This window comes from Platichthys flesus, chromosome 10, assembly GCF_949316205.1.
Source record: "Platichthys flesus chromosome 10, fPlaFle2.1, whole genome shotgun sequence".
Lineage (NCBI taxonomy): Eukaryota > Metazoa > Chordata > Actinopteri > Pleuronectiformes > Pleuronectidae > Platichthys > Platichthys flesus.
The window spans coordinates 6619902-6635319 of NC_084954.1; the positions used below are offsets into that span (position 1 = coordinate 6619902).

The 15418-nt window shown below is 48.1% G+C and overlaps 1 protein-coding gene across 8 annotated transcripts in view; it reads left to right on the forward strand.

Moving 5' to 3' along the window:
* Positions 1-14883, forward strand: part of meis2a (Meis homeobox 2a) — an 81329-nt gene extending 66446 nt beyond the window's left edge. For 3 of the 8 annotated variants that reach the window (XM_062397737.1, XM_062397736.1, XM_062397738.1), the window contains exons 10-12: positions 7181-7239; positions 8929-9039; positions 12930-14883. In XM_062397737.1, coding sequence (XP_062253721.1) covers positions 7181-7239; positions 8929-9039; positions 12930-13261 — 502 coding nt within the window. In that variant the 3' untranslated portion in view covers positions 13262-14883. Of the gene's footprint in view, positions 1-7180; positions 7240-8928; positions 9040-9493; positions 9593-12929 lie in introns of all 8 variants that reach the window. The other 5 variants (XM_062397740.1, XM_062397741.1, XM_062397742.1 and 2 more) reach the window with 3 other exon arrangements.
* Positions 14884-15418: the final 535 nt, after the last annotated feature.

Genomic DNA, 15418 nt, shown 5'->3' on the forward strand with positions numbered 1-15418 from the left:
TGAAAGCAGAAGGGCCTCACCCACCCAAAAGGTGGGAAGCTGGCTCATGAGGAACGAGCGTTTCCTTCCGGCGCTGACGACCTCTGTCACGCGCTGTGCGCTGGAACCTTTGACGGAGGCTAATATTGACATGTGCTGGATGTTTTCAGACGCTCTTCAAAGCGGCAGAGAACACAGCCGCTGGTCCCTCAGCTCCTGGGCAGGCAGAGATTACCTTTCGTGCTCCTACGCCCATTAATAAAGTGTTATCTTGAGGGAGGTGGTGCAAGAGTGAGACACAAGAGATGTGGATCCTCTCTTTCCGTCAATCCCCCCCGTTTGAATGGTGAAATTCAAAACATAACAGTGTGAGTAAAGCATTCCAGGGCGAGGATGTCAGCCTCTGAGGAAAGGGGAGGATAATGAAGGGATATATTAAGGAACTGTCTGGGATAAAGAGAAAGAAGAGATGATTCCACCCTCCCTGTAACATTGGAAAACAGGTAGAGCTAGGGCAGGTTAGCCCACACTGGGTTGCTACAATAAGGTCTCTTTCATACAGGTGTGTTGACGCCTGGGGCAGACTTGGCCTCGGCCCATTCCATTCACCTGGGCTGATTTGAACAATAACTATCATATCTCTTATAAGGAGAAGGGAGGGCGAAGCGTTAAGGAGGAGATGTCTGAAAGCTGCATCGGGGCCAAGAAAACCCCCCCACTGCCGTTGTCAGTGCTTGTTGATGTTGTAGGGAGGCAAAAAATGGGCAATTTTTTCTTCTTCTTTCTTGTGATGCCCCCCCAACCCCCTCCACATTTCCACTCTCCTCTCTTCTCTCCGTCCTCCTCCTGCGCTGGAGTCAGTGTGTTTGTGCCGTAGGACAGAGTGTGGTGAGGAGACAGAGGAACAAAGTGCTGCTGTGTGGAGCAGCAGCTGCTGCTTGCCGGATCAAAGGGGCAACAAACGTGGTCTTCCTGGCCCAACGCTGCTCTGGAGGTGTTTGACGGACAGTCAGCAGCTGGGGCCGCACAGCCCGCCATGCAGGGGTCAGGCTGCTGGACTGCTAGGCCCAGGGGTGACATGCCCTCACTGGACAGGGGGAAGAGGGGAGAAGGTGTTAGATGGGAGGGTAAATAGAAGGAGAGAATGTCTATCTTTGGTTCTTTTGTTGTTGGCCTTGCTGAGAGTTACTTCTGAGATCATTATTTTATATTTGTATCCCTACACTCGTTGACATATTCATCATAATGCACGGCAACTGCTTGAAGCCTGATCTTAAAGGTAAAAGCATCACTTGAATATCATTAAGCCCCATGCTGCAGCATTCTGTCTCTTTTGGTGCTGACAGAGAATCCGACGGAGGAAAGCGAGACAGACAGAGAGTGAGCATGCCGCAGTGCTATTGATTTATTTTAATTAGCTGCTCGTTAAATCGTGTCAGTTCGCAACACAAATATATAAGTCTTTGTCTGATTTTCCACTCGAGTCTTAATGACTCGCGCTCCCTGGGTTTCAGATAGGAATGACTTCTGCAGCTCGACTCACAGAGCAACGCAAATGTTACTCATATGCGGCTGATGGAGGGAGGGGAGGGAGGGGAGGGAGGGGAGGGGGGGTGCCACAAAAGGCCAATGAGTGGAGTAATAAAAGGGAAAGAAAAACAGGTCAGTGAAAGTCCATGGAGGAGAGGTGAAACAGTGCCCCTTTGAGAGGGAGACAAAAGAGTATGGGGGGGAGGTAATACGGAGGCACCGTGGATGAGAGAACGAGGGAGCGAGGGAGAGAGAGAGACAGAGGTAAAACTATGTAAACATAGTTTTACCTCTGTCTCTCTGTCTCTAGGCTGTGCCCTAAACGTGGGCCCTCTCCGACGTTACCAAAAAAAAGAACGATCCTGCCTCGCTCCGTTTCACATCTGCACTAAATCAAACATGGGGGGTGAGGTAATGTTCGCCCGGCTTACGCCTGTTGACTCCTGTTTTAGCTTAAAGAAAGGAAGGAGGGACAGAAAAGGGAAACTCTGCCTCCGATAAGACGAGTCGCAGGAAGCTTCCTCGTTCCCGGACACCCTCTTTGTCCTTTATCTCCATCCTGGAGGAGCGACGCCTGTCAGAAAGTCCCTTTGTGGGAGTTTATGATAAACGCACAGATACGGCAGGTTCAGTCCGGTGGCACAGCTTTCTGCATAAACTGTTACAGCGGGCCTGTTAGGGCCATGTGAGCTGATTCAATCAGTGTTGTTGACACTACAGTAGATCAGCGCTCGAGGTTCAGTGGCCCCAGACTGCCCCACTGTCTGCCCGGACCATAATTAGTGTTTGCTTATACTAAACACACCCTCATCATGGGGTCAATTTGCATGCACTTCCTGGTCAAAGGACTCTCCGTGTTCTGTACCCTCCTCTGTCCGTTCTTTCCCTTTTTTGGGGGAGAGAGGATCAAACTGAAGCCTTCCTCCTTTGATACCAGTGAGCTGCGACTCAACCGCTGGGGGGTTCGGAATCTTTATTTCTGTCTGAGGCGGAAGTATGGAAGCAATGAGCTCTAATAGGAACCAGAGTACGGTCGTGTTTGCGAGCACAGTCGGGGATTTGAGTTCAGCACGTTCTCCTTCAGATTGTGTTGCATGTAATCTTCCCGTGAAGGCGGACAGGGCCCCGGGAATCAGACTGACGAAACAGAAATGTTCCCCTCACCCCCGCGCTACCCCCTCGTCCCTTGCATACGAGCCGTTACACTGGCCATGTGCAGGTCAGCCATGAAGGCAATAAACTGACAACCATTCCTGTGTCACAATATCAAAGCCCGCCTCCCTTCTTTTCGCTTGCTCCACATTTTGGAGCAGTGGGCCGCTGGTTTCCCGGAGAACATGGTTAGTATGTAGGGAGTTAGTTAGGAGACATGATTAGTGCAAACTCAACCAACGAGTGACCCCACTCGTGATTGGCTGCGTTCCCTCCGATCTCTCTACAGCAATTGGCCAGCCGAGCAATGAGGCTCTCCCTTTCTCTCTCTCTCTCTCTCTCGTTCTCTCTCTTGGCCGTGCTCCAGGGTAGGGTGGTTTGGCATGACAATCTTTTTCTCAGGGAAAGGAATGCTGACGACGGGAGTGAGTTACCAGGTGTGGCTGCGAGTCAGTTAACCAGAAACAAGTCCTTTATGACAGATTGAGATGAGGAAGCCAGAAAGAAAAAAGAAAAAAAAGAATAAATACAAGCCCTGAGTCAGAGTGAGTGGTTTGTGGTGATTGTATCTTCAACTCTGAGTAACCCTCCAGAGAATTTGTCATCATCCAAAGCTCTTTGTGTATATGACGACAATGCAGTTGGCATGCCTCATTACAGGGAGGTTTCATAAAACAAAACAAATAGTGGCACAGGTTTTAGTTTAAAATCGCCTCTACGTCCGATCTGTGATTCCGTCGTAGTATTGGACGGACAGAAGACATTTTCAGACAGCTCCACCTCATCATGGGTCCAACAACAAGAATTCCTCAGCTTACTTTTCATGACTCATGAAGCCGTAACTAAGCAAACAACTGTCTGCTTCCTGTTTACACTGGCACGCACATGCCTGGTGTACTTGAATGGTCATGTGACGCACCTTTTCAGGCAAGCTAATATGGATGGAGATTAAAACTGAGCTAAAATGCTTAAACAAAATATGATAGTACGGATGCAGCCTCCTTCTCTGACCTCCTCAGCTCCTCCCCACACTCACACTGGGTAAAACATAACATGGTGTGCTAGGCAGGGTATTTAGCAACCTAAGCAGGCACTCTCCAAAGCCCCTCCACCCTGTGTATGAGCAGATATTAGTAACCAGGGATGCCACGTCAGTCTGGCCCAGTGGAGACCCCATGTCAACTGGACTCTTGCTGCTCCGGCTCCATCAGACATATCCTGTTATTTTGCTTTGTGACACCTTCAACACAAGCAGCACAAGCAGTCATCACCGAACTCTTTTTGTCAAGATGCTAATTGCATCTGCGTGTAAACGTTTGTCCTCACGTGTTGCTCGTGCCAATTCAGGGCATGTCAGCAGGATGTGCTGCTGGACGCCAATCCACAATAACGTGTGAAGAATACGCCGACACGTACTCGCACATATTGATTGACACATGCATAATTGTTCACATGCACACTCCCCAGCATGCTTAGCCCTGCAATTACAGTGTTTTTTTGCAGACTTATTGGCTAAAGCAGTAACCAGTCGCCCACATTAAACAGCGGTGGATCGACTCCCCCCCAACCGTCGAGCTTTGTGCAGGCGCAATGCACACACATTCTGAGCTGTATCCAAAGGAATGACCTCCACACGACCCCCTAACCTTGCCTTTAATTATTTGTTTGAAGACAGCGTGGAGTTCCCATGCTGAGAGGTGCTCTGTGTACTTTGTGTGCATGTGTGTGTGAGTGTGTGAGTTGGTGGTTCTGCGCTCTTACGTTCAGCAGAGGCAGAACATAATAAGGTAGACCACCAGATGTAGATAATAAAACATGGGCTTTTTGGGTTGGAGGTTTTTTTAGCGAGTGTCCCCCGTGAGCCTCCTGTGTTCTGGTTAGCCTACGGACACACTGGCGGTGGTTGTGGTCATGTCCGTGGTGTCGATGTGTAGATTTACTGCGCGCACGTATGTTTTAGTGAGTGGATGGGAATTCGGAGTCCCTGTGGTCAACCTCTGCGTGTCTCCCTCAGGACCTCGGGTCTTCAGATCCGTCCATCAGTCCGTCCATCCGAGTTGACTGCCCCCCCCCCCTCCGTCTCTGGAGGATGCCTGGTTTTGTTGTTCTAAGCACACGCCATTAGCAGCTCACGGGTCGAGGGAAAACACTGTTATCAGGCCCGACTCTGATAATCTCAATTGGCTTTACTCAGACTGATAAAGGGTGCTCTGAGGCCACCACCAGAGGGGCCCACGGTCACCCCCCCCGCTCCCTCCAGTGCGCCGCATCGCCTCCCAGTTACTGAGGCAACTTGTTTAGCGTACAAAAACAGAACCTGTGTGTGTGTGTGTGTGTGTGTGTGTGTGTGTGTGTGTGTCTGTGTAATCTGGTGGTCTTCAGCCCAAAGGGGGGTGTTGACAAGAAGCAGGTCCATCTCGTAACTTGTGGGGAAAATATTAGAATTTCCATGTTTTAGAGAATTACCTTCTCAATAAGAGCTGATACCTTTAGCTTTACTTTATCTCACACTTGTCCTGTAAGAAGCAAGAGGAGGAACGGTTCTTAAAGGACCATTCAGGGGGCGGGGGGAGAAAATCTGAAAAACGGCACTTTGATCATTCAGCTGTGCGTAAGAGCATTACCTCTGCAGTCACTGGAAACCATGAGGGCAAGTTTAGCACCTGGGAAGAATATTCCAAACATTACGTGTTTATGGTTTGGTCCCAGAATAGGTAAGAATGCACATGGTTGTGATTTTGAGCCCCTCAGTGTGTCAAGGAAGGCCGAAAAAGCAGGACATATATTTTGGCAGCTCGAACACTGAGCATAAAGAGGGAGTGCGGTACCAGGAATGTCTCGGTGTTTACTTGCTCAGCTGGTTTTGATGCTGGTAGCCTCTGTCTCTCTTAAGCACCGCAGGTATTTCAAAGAATCAAAGAATACCGTGTTCCCTTTAGTTCAATCAGAAATACTTTCACAGTCAATAAAACGTAATCCTTATCGTCCCTTAAATCACAGAATCCAGCGTCGCATTCGTATCGTTTTGAATCCAAACCTCCCGTTCGCTCACCTCTTCCTCTGTCCCCTCTTGTCTCATTCTCGTATGGATGTGTTTCATCTCTTTCTCTCAGGGGCCCGCGGCACCCCTGCGTGGCTGCACTCTGGATGCCCCCTGGCAAATGAGCACCATGTCTCTCTTTTCTTTTTTTTTTTCTTCTCCCTCAAATGTGCATTTTGTACGTTTAACCATGTCACTTTGAGCCGGGCAGATTACAGACGTTTAAGTTCATTGGAGAAAGTAAGGGCAGGTATCAGGGCTTCATGGGGGATTAGGAGCCCAAATTGGTTCCAGCTCTCCCTTCCTACTAATGACCAGTTCTTTAGCCGTACTGATGGTGCCGTGGCCAGTACGTTAGAGAGGGCGGTGGGGCCTTTTTTTTTTTCTCTCTCTCTCTTTCTCTCTCTTCTGCTTTTTTGGAACCAGCAAAGACTCCATGCTGGACAGCTCCAGCGTGATTTGAAACCCCTCTTTAATATCAACCACATGTTGGTACCTGTAGAACAAGCCCCATGTTTCTAGCTTGGAAAAAGGGGTAGAGGAGGAAGTAAGAGTGAAACGTGGAGAGTTTGCCGGACCCCAGTGTCCAGCTTGCGTTCGACTCGTCCCAAAACATCCCATTCCGAATCAAAACGGTTGCCCCTGGCTGGTAGTCACCTCCAAATGACCTCTGGCTCCATGCTGGAAAAGCCGCAGGAGCACGGCCGGCTGGGGAGGCTTTGTGGAGCTGCACTTACTCGCTGCTGTGGCGGTGATAAAACTTCAGACAGCCTAATTGATGGGCTCGCTGACATAACAATACCTTGTGAAAGCACGGAGTGGCCCATGCCTGGTCCTCATTTCTAGACAGCTGGAAAGGGGAGCAGAGCCCCCCTACAATGCAGCCAGAGTGGGGGTCCCACAGAGGGGAATGGTGGAGGCTGGGGGGGTGGAGTGATGGGGGAGTCATGAAAGGAACCATTTGTATCCTCGGACGTTGCTAACTTAAAGCGTATACTTCTAAATTCCAACGGGTGATAAAGCCGAAGAAATAACATCGGCATGGAGCAGGAGCCGGAGACCAGATACTGTACACCGCGTTAAGTTGTGATGCCTCTAAAGGACGGAGGGAGAAAGGGATGAGCCACCATGAGGGTTCTTCTGGGCCCGAGCTGCACTTAATACTTGAGGAATGTCTCCCCGGCGCCCACAGCAACCAAACGTAATCAAAAGCTTTATTAAAAGAGGGGGGAATAGATCATAAGGAACATTAAAAGTATCCCTCGCTGGGTTTCCCAAGTCGGCGCACAATTGCCCTTTTGTTTGTTGCTGTTTTGTCGCGAGCGCCTCTCTCCCAAGGACGCGGCGGCTAATGTCGCCATTAAGTCATGCAACGCTGTTTTGTCTTTGTTGTGGCTTGTGATGAATCTGTCCGAGTGTGAATGCCGCGTGATTTAACGTTTGGTTTTTCTCCTCTCTCTCTTTCTTTCTGTCTGCCAGGTTCATCAATGCCAGGAGAAGAATAGTACAGCCTATGATTGACCAGTCAAATCGAGCAGGTAAGAAAAAACCACCCAGCCAACGTACAGTAGACAATCCGCCCCCTCCTCCTGTCTCTCCTCAGCATGAAGACGTCTTATTTCACATCCTGGCATGCACATCATGTCTGGAGCCCAGATTGTGTATCAAAGGGCTCCCTCTACATTCTGAACCCCCTCTTCTCCCTCCCTCCAACTCTTCCTCCCTTCATCCCCCTTTTTTCCATTTTCTCAATGAGATGTGTTTCGGCGGTGGCGTGGGCCGTTCACTGATTGACTCTAATTGGAGATTTCCCAGTCTAACTGGAGAGAGAGGAATATTAGCACTCTATCTGTGAATTGCTAATTGGGCACAGGAGGAGCAGCAGGAATGCTAGCAGCAATTTACGAGTTATCTTTTTTTTTTTTGCACCGTTTTGTTTTGGGATGCACTCGCTTTTTTTTTTCCTGCCGTGTTTTTAATTTCATCCCCTGAAGAATCTTATTCGTACGGAATTCAGATCATTTAAAATTCAAGTGGTAGGAGCAGGAGATGTTAAGATTTGGATTTAACGCCGATGGAGGAGAGAGATTTCAGTGGAAAGCTTCATACCATTAAATGAAGGACACATTTATTTGATATCTATTGTGTTCGGATTACAACACCAAAAAAAAAGCCTAAAGTGAGTAGTAAACATTCCTGCCTGTGATCCCGCGGAAAGATTCAGTCGCCCTAAGCTTCATTGACTGTGGCATTACCGCAAAGAAGCCGAGTAATTTGTCTCAGGCAGGGAAAAGCTGTTTTTGTTGATTAGCAAATTCCCGTCTTAAAACAGATCTCCTGCACACACCGGGGTGGAGATTGCTGAGCCACGATTAAAAAAGGATGCGAGTGCGAGTGGGCGTCTCTTTCTGAAGGCGCTGCACTTTTTGTGTGTGGAACATTTGACGGGCCGCCGCCAACATGTGCCAGTCAACAATCCTCACGGACACAGCATGACTAAACGCCACCCACTCCCCCCCCCTTCCCTCCCTTTAATCTTTTCACGAATCACAGATTATCCAAGATAATTCTGTTATAGCTGCCAGAATACAGTGTTTTCTAGTGTCTCCGAAGAGCATTAGTTCATTAGGAGCTGATTAGAAACAAAACAAGACACAAGTATGAAAATTGATTCCTACTTTATCTTATATATCGTGACAGATCAAGAGATAAATCCTTCGTAGTATTGGATTTTTCGCAGCCGTAGGATTATCTACGTGTTTAGATCGTATGTTGTGATAGACTTATTCACGCCGTGTGCCTTGATTCAACAAACTGACTGGGTGAATTTCCTGGCTCGGCAGAAATTCTTCTCACCCTGTCAAACTGCATGCTCCCTTCTCTCCTTCAGAGAACAATGTGTCTCCTGTGACTGTGGTTTTGAATGACACTGGCTTCGAGAGTGTGTGTGTTTGTGTGTGTGTGTGTGTGTGTGTGTGTGTGTGTGTGCACTTGCATGCATGCACGTGGACCCACTGTATGCGTGTTTGCATGCCACACGTCAGTCACTGCGGTCCACAAACATGAGCACAATGTCTTACAGTATGTTTGGGCTGGAGCTGGGACAATTGCTGATTGTCTGGTGTGTTTTCTCTTCTTCTTCTCCCTCCCTCCCTTCCCTCCCTCCCTCCCTCCCTCCCCTCACTCCCCCCCCCCTTTTTTCATGTCCACGTTGTGACTACAATCAGGTTTTCTTCTTGATCCTTCAGTGAGCCAAGGAGCAGCGTACAGTCCAGAGGGCCAGCCAATGGGCAGCTTCGTGCTGGACGGTCAGCAGCACATGGGGATCCGACCAGCCGGTAAGTCCGGAGCGCCTCGCCTCGCCGTCCACCCCGTGCCTGCTCCACCAGACATCCATGATGATCTGCGCTGGTCCTTCTTGTCTGCAGCGTGAGGTGTAGTCACCTCAGCGCGGCGTAGGACCCCAAGTCAGCCAAAACTATAACACTAACACGTGTTACACAACCACAATAACCAGGCTGTCTGCTGCCTGTCTTGCTTGTTTTATTTATTTTTTCTTTCTAATCTAACACATGTGGAAAAAAACCTGAAAAAGGGGTTTTGCGGTTATGCTACGCAAAGTAAAAAAGAAATAACACCACTTCCTTGAATCTTCCTCTTCCTCACACTCTCATCATTTCCCATCTAACGCTAAGCCGACCTCATCCTCTCTGTGCGTGGTTCTCCTCTGACTTCTCTGCGATTCAAACTCCTGCTGACCCTTTTGTTTCTGGTGTTTATCTCCTCTTTTAGGGCCTATGAGTGGAATGGGGATGAATATGGGCATGGATGGGCAATGGCACTACATGTAACCTCCATCTTGTAAAGCAAAACGCAAAGAAAAAGGGGGAAGTAAGTACTGGGCTCTTTTCCTTACTTTTGGGGCTGTGGGTTTTTTATACATTTCCTTCCACACACAACTCCCTTTCACTTCATCAGCACTACACCCCCTCTTACCATCAATCTGCAGCAGGCTGTGAGCCCCCTACTCCCCGGCATCAACAATTATGAGCTAGCATGCATGGCTGTTTTAGCAAGATGCTTTAAGAGGGGGAGAGATGGGTGGATGGGGGGGGGGAGGCGGCAGTTGCCATGGATGAATTGAAGACTTGGGAAAAAGGGAGGGAGGGGGCGGGGGGGGGGTCCTGGGATAGTGAGGATCCGACTTGTGGCGCCAGACCACGGGAACGACAACAACAGAAGACGGAGAGGAAGAAACAACCCGGCGTGGCATCGCAGAAATTTATTTATCACAACAGCGCCATCACTCTCCCCCTCCTGGACAGCGAATGCAAATGTTGGACATTTAGGGAAAAAATAACATCTCCTGGGGAAGGGGCTGACGGGGAGAAATTAAGCAGGCTCCAGTGAAGCGATAAAGAAGGAGAAGTGAAACTGTCCTCCGAGTGACATAAATCTGTCTGGGCGAAGGATTGATGCCCAAATTATCTTATATGCAAAGACGGGAACACTGCAGTACATTACGGGCCTGAGCGAGATATACGGGCCGGGGGTGACACGGCCGATCCTTCACTGGGGGTTTGGGTTGAGCTGTGTAAAGGGAGGAATGAGTGCAGGGGGGTGTGGGGGGGGGGGGGGGGCACACTGTGTGTTTTGATTATTTTTTACTGGAGGGAGACGATTTAAGGGGGGGGGGGGGGGGGGGCGGGGGCCGGAGACGAGCCTGACCCGAGACTCGCAGACAAGAGCAGCGCGACATGGAGATGAATTTATAAGGTTGTAGACACAAGCATGGCTGCGTCTAAAAGGAGGGGAAACTCTCTCACACATACAGATCCCTCAGTGTTACTGTCTCTCTCTCTCTCTCTCACCCTCACACACTCTATCACACACACACAATCACACACACACACACACAGCTAAATGGCGGCAGTCTGATTAAGCCGGCCATTCCGCCCGCCGCTAGTGCCACAGTGCTGACATTTGAAAAATCAAGACGTATCACATCCCGAAGGCGTCGGGGCAGAAGAGATTTTATTTAACACCTAAACTCCCTTTGCCCAATGAGGCACAATATAATAACACTTACCTTGATTAAAAGAACCCTTTATATGTAAATGGAGACTGGATTTTTCCGAAGGGTCACAGCGGCAATTCTGCCGACAGAGATCATTTCACCCCTCTGGTCCTCGCTTCCTATCTCTTCCTCGGTGTCTCTCACTCCATTTCTCTCGTCCCCCTCCTGTCGTGGCTAATGGCAGCAGGGAAAGAGAGAGAGAGAGGGGGGGGGGGGGGGGAGAAATCAGGAAGCAATGTTCCCTAAAACAGCCACACAGAGACAACATTTGCTCAGGTTGGCTAATTCTTAATACGGGGCTATATCATTTTTGAGACTATTTAATTACGTAACATACTTTATGCTTCATGACCAATTACATTAATAGCTCAATACAGAGGAATATTATCCTCTCTTGATTTGATTACACAGCCACACAATATGGTGTATTTGGTACTTAATTATGGCCAGTCATTGAGCAGGACCGCTGTGCCATAACAGGAGTGCACCGCCAGGCAGGGAGGCAGGCATGCAGAGATGGAGAGATGGAGGGAGAGAGAGGGAGAGAGAGAGAGAGAGAGAGAGAGAGAGAGAGAGAGGCCCAGTCTGTCCTCACTTATTGTCTTCAGATGGTTTTACCACTCTTGTTAATAAAGAAGTGGGGGTGTACGTGTGGGGCGGGGGTGTCTCAGATCTACTTAACGGAATGACTGCAGCTTACAAGACTGGAGATTAGCAGCTTACAGTGTCAAAAACATCTGCTGGGCCTTTTAACAGGAGCTGCTCCAGGTTATATGGAGGCGAGGGCACCACCCATCATACCCCCCCCGACACCCCACCACCCCCCCTGCATGATTTATTTGTTTTATGACCCCTGTAGTGGGGTTTTAAGAGACCCGCTCTGACAAACACGTGCATTTCAAATGAACTGACATGCAAAAGGGAGTATTAGAAAAAATGACACAGCTTTCCACCGGTGAGACCGGCCATCAATCTTGGACTTTGCTGTCTCCTCGGCTCCTCGCTCCTTTCTGCCCTCCTCCTCCTCTTCCTCTTCTCCCCTCCCTCACCGGGGCCCTCCTGTGTAATTTCTTAATTGCAGTGTACTAAGGTGGAGGAATGCAGAGAGTGAGCATGCCTAGTGACCTTGCGGCGACCTCTCCCCTCCTATTACAGCTTCTAATCCCCCAGGGGTTCACATTACAAAGCAGGCCGGCCCAGACCCAATCCCAGACCCAGGCCCCCTGGCTCCAGCGGGGACCCCCTGCTCTCACTTGTGTCTCCCCAAGGTCCAGGCCTCTGGACCAGCTATGTTCTCATACTCCAGTCCCAGGCTCCAGGAACAACAACACCCCCCCCCCCCCCCGCCATCCCCACACATCAGCCTTTTTCTTTTTCTTCCTGATTACCACAAACATCCGTGTGAAGAGTCAAACAGTGGCACTGCTGAGGCAGCTCTGTGTCCTGGGTCGTGTCACAGTGTGAGAGATGCCAGCATGCTGGGGCCCAGGCACATGTGAAGTGGAGTCCATCTTAAGGCACATCAACATACCCCTCCTCCCTTTTTCTCTTTAATCTCATGGCTCGCTGTTGTTTCCTGCTCTTGTCTCCACTAAGCTCCAAAACCCACACAACACACATCAGGAGCAGGAGATGTTTTCATTCAGGGGCGGAGCCAGGCTCTTAACGCTCACTGTCTTCGGTTAAACAGCAAACCGAGCTCTAAATTATTCAATAACTTCTGCAGGAAAACTCCAAATCAAATATGTTCACGCGTCCCCAAGAGAGAGCGCCGGCTCAGTTTGTCACCAGAGTCCGCTGGGGAATTAACTGTTCCATTTGTAAAAAGTATTAGCGCTTCGCCACATCAATACGGCTGCTTGGTTTTCCTCACATCCTCCAGGACCTCCAGTGTCTGTGGACGACTGGGGATCGTTTCCCAACCTGAGACCTGACCACAACGCTATTGGGCCTTGTAAACCACTCACCAGAGCCCGAAATAGCCCGGCGCAATAATGTCTCCCTTTACTCGGGCGAAAGCTGAAAGCGCTGCAGTCACAGACGCAGTGTCATAAAACCTCTTTGTTGTCAGAGTTGGGTTTTAAATTGAATCAAGGCCTTGTTAATGGCCTTTTTTATTAACTTGTTCCTCTCTCTCTTTCCTCCTCCCAGGTCTGCCAGGCATGCCGGGGGAGTACGCACCTCAGAGCGGTCCTGTGGGCATGAGCATGGCCCGATCCACCTTCCCCAACCCGCATCAGATGACCTCTCACCCCTCCCAGTACCGACACGGACCCCCTCTCCACGCCTACCTGCCCGACCACCCCCACGCCCACCACCCGCATCACCACGCCCACCACCACCACCACCACCACCACGCCATGCTGATGCACGGAGGACCCGCGTCGCACCCAGGAATGAGCATGTCTGCGCAGAGACCCCCTTTGCTCTCTCCCATCGACCCCAGCGCTGGAGGACAAGGCCTGGACATCCACGCCCAATAGTAGAAGGGAACTTTGACAACAGCAGCTACTACAAGAAAACAGTCACACACAAAAAAAAAGAAAGCAGCAGCTCACAATAAATCCTATTTTGAGACTATTTTTAAGAATAAGACCTTGAACCCTTTTGACCAGAATTTGACACTAAAGAAACAGAATTCCAGATGAGCTGTGATAATTCTTTTCTTCTTCTTCGTCTTCTTTTTTTTTTTTTTTTTTTTTAAACTTGTCAATTTTGTTACTTTCATCCGAACGGAGGACCAAGCTGACAAGAACACTTTGTAAAGTCTTGGGCTTTTGGTTAAGATCAACAGAGGATGTTCTGAACACGTACACGTGTGCAACGGATGGACAAGACGCACACATTCGAAGACAGACACACACACACACACACAAACACATACAGCCACACACTTCTCGCACACTCACCTACACACCGTCATAAACATTGTTCTGTACACTTTCATGTGACACGCGTGCACAAACGCTTTCGAAAATAAAAATCACTCCGGAAAAGGTTTTAAAAAAGAAACAACAGAAAGACTCCAAGAGTTATAACTACTGTAGTATAAAAAGTATAGATAAATAAGTTAAAACTTGTGCATTTTTTGTTGATCACATGGTTTATGTTTCCTGAGCTAGTTTTAGAATTAAAGGTTAACCTTTTTCTCTCTCTCACACTGTGTGTGCTCCTTCCCGGAGGAGAAACTGTCTCGCAGCACAGCACTATAAAAGAAAAAAAAGAAACAATAAGAAGATGGAACATCTCAAAAAGGCTCCAGACCACAGAGGGCAATCAGGTCCTGTCCCCCCATAAGAGCAGGGCATGATGGGAAAAGGCTGCTAAATGACACCGGATCTCTCCAGAAGATTCAGCTTGAACATTTGTCATGCCCCCTTCTTCTTTTTTCTTTTTTTGGTTCATGAATGAATGTTGCCCTGTAGGTTTTAAAGGATAAAAAAAAAAAAAAGTTCTTTGTTTGAATTGCCCAAGCACTGGATTGTGTTGGTTTTATACATTTTTATTTGAATATTATTTTATTTTTTTGTACCCTGGACTCTCGTTGGTAAGAGCCGATTGAAGGAAGCTTCACAGTGGACAAGCAGCATCCTCCGGCGCTCTCCTCTACCTGCGGATCAACTCTCTTTGCCATAAACGGACGATACTGACACACGCGTTGATTCCGTGGCACCGGAGAAGCATTTGATGGTTGATGCACCAAAAAACCTAAAACTTTAAAGAAAAAAAAAAAAAAAAAAAAAACTTAAATTATGAACTCAATGCTTTTTTGGGGGGAGGAGCGGGAGGGGGGGTTGGAAAAAAAAGCTGAGAGAATATTGTAACAAACTTCGTACAGAGTTCAGTCTATTAATTGTTTCATGTTAGATATTCTATGTGTTTACCTCAATTGAAAAAGAATGTTTTTGCTAGTTTCAGATCTGCTGTGGCATTGATATTGTATGTCCATGAATTCCTTCCTTTTTCAGCACGTGTTCCTCACTAGATGATAAGATGCCGTCTCCCTTAAGCTTTGTCAAAAATACATTAAATACTTGTATGAGGACTGTGACGTAATGTTTAAAAGGTGTTCAGTCACAAATGCTGTAATAAATATTTCATTTTTGATTTTTGTTAGATTTTTGTGTGATTAACTGGGCTCACTGTGTGATACCATTTTCCCATTTTAATCATTTAGTTATAATATTATTATTATTTTTATTATTATAAGAAAATCTACTTCTGCTGAGGTTTCTCCTTTCAATCATGTTTTAAATCTTTCTTTTTTCAAATACTCAATCAAAATATATCAATCAAGTTGCATTTTCTCTGCAGCCCCATTAGCAGAGGCTTGTTTAAACCAGGCCCATTTGGTTATTGAACAACCTCTTAAAACGACAACGACAAATGATGGTCGCAACACACACATGTATATCACTGTTGCAATTTATTTAGGCGCACAAATATGTTCCTCCGAATAATAAACAACTGTCAGATGCAAATGAAGGGAGCGAATTACACAGCAGATTTACCACCGAGCCATTTTCAGACCAAACGATAAACTACAGTGAAGTGGAGACGGATGAGAGAAGACTCCGGCCTCAAGCTCTTAAACCTGAGAGGCCAAAATGTCAAAATAAAAAAAGGAAATCTTACATTTT